At 46.6% G+C, this 5,194-nt stretch overlaps 1 protein-coding gene across 1 annotated transcript; it reads left to right on the plus strand.

Annotated features, from left to right (window-relative positions):
• The first annotated feature begins 259 nt into the window (after positions 1 to 259).
• LOC111141983 (methionyl-tRNA synthetase 2, mitochondrial) lies at positions 260 to 4,907 on the plus strand. The gene has a single exon (XM_022494887.1). The coding sequence runs from the start codon at positions 275 to 277 to the stop codon at positions 2,057 to 2,059; it is 1,785 nt and encodes a 594-aa protein (XP_022350595.1). The 5' UTR covers positions 260 to 274; the 3' UTR covers positions 2,060 to 4,907.
• Positions 4,908 to 5,194: the final 287 nt, after the last annotated feature.

A 5,194-nucleotide genomic window follows, 5' to 3' on the forward strand; every position in this document is an offset into this window, starting at 1 on the left:
TACACAAGAATCCCTTTCCTAAGCTCTCCCCAACTCTGTTCCTTTAAGCTATCTTTCCCGCGCGCTGGCAAGTCCACAGCCACAACTGCAGCGGCGGGGACCGAGAGGCGGGGACCGAGAGGCGGGGCGGACCGGGCGGCCGAGGGCCCGCGCTCCGGGCCCCACCCCGTTGGCTTTCCGGCCGGCCGGAAGCCGCGAGACGCCCTGGCTGCGCATGCGCCCCTCCCACGTGCTTCCAGGACGCCGTCTGCGGCGCTGCGGCGGGGCGGGCGACATGCTGCGAGCTTCTGTCCTCCGGCTGCTGGGGCGTCCGGGAGCCAGTGGAGGAGCCTGGCTGCTGGAGTACTCCGGCCCACGCCACTACAGTTCGGGCCCTCTGGGTGCCCGCGACGATGCTGGCGGCGCTCGCGCCTTCTTCACGACACCCATTTTCTACGTGAACGCGGCGCCACACATCGGACACCTGTACTCCGCTCTGCTGGCGGACGCCCTGTGCCGCCACCGTCGCCTCCGAGTTCCCGGCGCTGCCGCCACGCGATTCTCCACCGGTACGGACGAGCACGGCCTGAAGATTCAGCAAGCAGCAGCCGCTGCGGGCCTGGCCCCCACCGAGCTGTGCGACCGAGTGTCTGCCCAGTTCCAGCAGCTTTTCCGGGAGGCCGGCATCTCCTCCACCGATTTCATCCGCACCACCGAAGCCCGGCATCGGATCGCTGTGCAGCACTTCTGGGGACTGCTGGAGGCCCGGGGTCTGCTCTACAAGGGTATCTACGAAGGTTGGTATTGCGCATCCGAAGAGTGCTTCCTGCCTGAGGCCAAAGTCACCCGACAGCCGTCTTCGTCAGGCGGTTCGTGTCCTGTATCTCTAGAGAGTGGGCACCCCGTATCCTGGACCAAGGAAGAGAACTACATTTTCAGGCTTTCTCAGTTCCGAGAGCCGCTTCAGCGGTGGCTGCGGGGCGACCCTCAGGCAGTCACACCCGAGCCATTTCATCGTGCAGTTCTTCAGTGGCTGGAGGAGGAGCTGCCGGACCTGTCTGTTTCTCGAAAGAGCAGCCACTTGCATTGGGGCATTCCTGTGCCCGGGGACGATTCGCAGACCATCTACGTATGGCTGGATGCCTTGGTCAACTACCTTACTGTAATTGGCTACCCAAATGCTGAGTTTAAATCTTGGTGGCCCACCACCTCTCATATCATAGGCAAGGACATTCTTAAATTCCATGCTATCTATTGGCCTGCCCTCCTCTTAGGGGCCGGCATGAGCCCACCACACCGCATCTATGTCCACTCTCATTGGACGGTCTGTGGCCAAAAGATGTCTAAAAGCTTGGGTAACGTGGTGGACCCCAGGACTTGCCTTGATCGCTACACTGTGGATGGTTTCCGATACTTTCTTCTTCGGCAGGGCGTCCCCAACTGGGACTGTGATTACTATGATGAAAAGGTGGTTAAGTTGCTAGATTCTGAGCTGGCAGATGCTTTGGGAGGTCTCCTGAACCGGTGCACGGCCCAAAGAATAAATCCTTCTGGGACCTATCCGGTTTTCTGCACGGCCTGCTTTCCCAGTGAGGCAGGGTTGGTGGGGCCATCAGTTCGTGCTCAGGCAGAGGACTATGCTTTGGTGAACGCAGTGGCCACTTTGCCCCGGCAGGTAGCTGAGCACTATGAGAACTTTCAGATCTATAAGGCTCTGGAGGCAGTGTCCAGCTGTGTCCGGCAAACTAATGGCTTTGTCCAAAGGCATGCACCATGGAAGTTGAGCTGGGAGAGCCCAGTGGATGCCCCCTGGCTGGGTACTGTGCTTCATGTGGCCTTGGAATGTTTGCGGGTCTTTGGAACTTTGCTGCAGCCTGTCACCCCAAGCCTGGCTGATAAGCTGCTCTCCAGGTTGGGGGTCTCTGCCACAGAGAGGGGCCTTGGAGAGCTCTGTTTCTTGCCTCGATTTTATGGACATCCATGTCCTTTTGAAGGGAGGAAGCTGGGACCTGAAACTGGGCTCTTATTTCCAAGACTAGACCAGTCCAGGGTCTGGCTGGTGAAAGCCCATAGAACCTAGAAACTTAGTTCTAATTGGCTTGTAGTAAAAAAGCAAACGTGTTATTTTCTTATTTTGCATTTTCAGGAAAGTCATACTAATGTTTTCTGAAGTGCTGCATCATATGAGCACATAAACAATGTCCCTGTGGAAAGAGATTTGTTGCCTTTCAGGTGCCTACGCCCTACTCTTCAGTTATCTGTGCCCATTAACCACTATTCTTACAGACTGTAAGATGTTTCCAGGGTAAAGATGGGTAAGAGAAAACTTTGCAGATACTGTTCCTTCTCATTGTGCCTCCTTCCAAGCCACAGTTAATGTTATTTGCCCAGACTACCTCTTACGGCTTTTCATTGGTCTGGCTTCTGCTGGGCAAATTAGTGAAGAGTTGGGGTTGGAGGCCCCCTACCTCAGCTTTTAGTAGTCAACTTTGTTATATATGTTGGGTTTCCTATTAGAAAGAGATTCTTTTATTAAACCTTTAAAAACCAGTATCCTAGACGAGGTGGTTTTTGCCCTTGTTTATATTTTCAGTTCTTAGAGCTGTTAACTCTGTACTTTGTTAGTTAATAGTCTAATAGTTGTGCTTTGTAACATTACACTTCAGCCAGTAGATGTCCCTAATGTCTCAATATTTAATTACTTGGCATTGACATTTCAGAATACTTAGAAAAAATTAGTTTTCTGCTTTCTGATTATGCAGAATTTAAACTTAAGGAAAAATTTTATTGCTTTTCTTAAAATAAGGGATAACTGTAGCCACTAGTTTCACCTAAAACAATTAAAAAAAGATCAGAATCCTGTTTGTTTCAAACTACTGAAAAAGGACTTTTACTCTATTAAATGCTTAGTAAGCAATTAAGTAAATGTATCAAATTTGTTTGGACCATCTGTTATAAATTCTAAAGCTCTCGAGGTAGTTGGTATGTTAAAAATTTTAAACTTTAATAACATTAGGTTTACAGATAATGATTAAAAAATCTGTAAACGGTTCAAAATAGTTACATTTTCTTTTTATTTCTTAGTCATAATTTTGTCACCACATAGATAATTTACCTATGATTTCTTTTGGTCAATCAGAATCTATAATACAATATAGACATTGTGTAAGTAGTTTTAAATGTTAATACATTTACTTTCAAGTACTTTTTTTACTTGATTATTTCTTTTGCTTTCTTAAGTTATTAAAGCTTAAAAATTTGTGAGTACCTTATTCAGATCTGTTCTGTTGAATTTGTTGAAGGTGATGGTGCAGGGAGGAAATGATCAGTGCTCCAGGAATCTCATACTGGATTTAGGGATCTCTCCAAGGCTCCATAAGAGAACATCACAGAGAAGATGTTAAGGTATCAATTTATACAGTGACTACAACACAGTAAGCCAGCATTATATCTCATAGGCGATTGGACAGCTAGGCCAAAGTTTAAAATGAGAACTTGCCTTGAAATATCCATTCTAAGCATGGTAGCAAGCAGAGAGGGCTCACTATGAAGTAAACTAGTGTGCTGGAAGTTCCCCCAGATTTATTCTAGGTGCTGCTATTCAGCTCCAGTTTTCGTTTATGAACCAATGTGGTGAGAGATTTCTGGTTGCTTAGAAACACTGCTTAGAAAAGAATGCTTGAAGGCATTCTAAAGATGGAAGGACCATTTCTACAAATGTTCCTTCAGACCCTCCTTATTCTTCATGATGGAATCCTGGTCTTTCCACATGACATATTCTGGTTACCTGCTGGGATTAGTAGGGCTGACTACTGGGGCTGAGGAGGGAGTACAGTATGTGCTAGGGCTGGATGGAGCAGAGTGGTGAAAGGTGACATGTGTTTATATGAATAAACAAAAATGGGCTTGGAAAACCAGTGAAATGATAACCTCTGCCTTTGAAGTACCCTTAGAGCAGTCTTATTAAACCTATCATGAAAGGAGAGGCAGTGTCTTCCACTTGAATGTTCTTTCCTGTGGCCTAGTGCTAGTCAGTACACGGGACCTAGGCTTGCTGGGTGTTAATGGAATTCCTTTTGTGCAGTCTGTCGTTTGTATAGACACTTAACTGGCTACCAGAATATTTGTGATACCAAAGAGCACAAGAAAATAGAGGAACCAAAGAGGAGAGGGCATAATTTAAGAAGATAGGATACTTTGAGTGAAGAAGTATGGATCTGAGTTATTCTGTGGTGCTATGGAAGGTAAATCAGTTGGATCTCTGTTGGAGGCAAGATATAGGTAAAGCCGATAGCCTTTGTGTTCTCAGTTGATGTGTTCAGTTTGATGTAACAGTTTAGGAATGGCAAGTGGAGAATAGGTGAAACTTAAAACTGGAGAGCATGTGCTTTCCAGATAGGACATCTTGTGGATCCCTTGACAGAAAGGACGTTTCTCCCAAATTACAACCTTGAGGCTCTTAATATTCATTTTGGGGTGTTCTTGGGAGGAGAGTTGCAGAAGGTGATAGAGCAGGTGTTCACAAGATGTCACAGTAATCTGTCAACTCAATAGGCTACCCTCCTATCAATGAAATCATGCAAGAAATTGTGGACAATGCATATGTTAGGTGGCAGTGCTGTGTATGGAGAGCCATTCTACAAATGCACTCGTAGATTAGGCTCCTCAGAAGTCTGAAGACTATGGAGGTCAAGAATAGGCAGGAATAATAAATAGATACAATCTCTAGTTTCACTGAAATTTCAGAGTTCTTCTGAAGTAGGCCTCATTATTTTTCTTGACAACCTGTATGACCTCTACAGGGGCTGAGAAAGGCCTGGTAAGTTGAATATTAAGTTGATGTCAAAGTACTCATGAAAGCCTTGGGCTGTAAGGCACACATCTTTTTTTGCACAGTTATAGCTGTGGTTGGGACATAGCTCTTTATTTTTAAGTAATCTCTACAACCAACACGGGGCTTAAAATTATAACCCCAAGGTCAAGAGTCACATGCTCTGAATGAGCCAGCCAGGCACCCCCCCCTTCCCCCTGGAAATAGCTCTTTAGATCTGGGGAGTTCCAAGACTGAAGTAAAGCCAGAAGTTGGTCAGGTTGTGGATCCTTATTATCAAGGAGTATCCTTATTATCCTTATTATATTATCCTTATTATCAAGGAGATCCTTACTATCAAGAAGTAGCATGGGTAGCAGGTGGCAGTACCAAGCATTCAGCAGA

This window comes from Enhydra lutris, unplaced genomic scaffold, assembly GCF_002288905.1.
Source record: "Enhydra lutris kenyoni isolate GAN:26980312 unplaced genomic scaffold, ASM228890v2 scaffoldscaffold1, whole genome shotgun sequence".
NCBI lineage: Eukaryota > Metazoa > Chordata > Mammalia > Carnivora > Mustelidae > Enhydra > Enhydra lutris.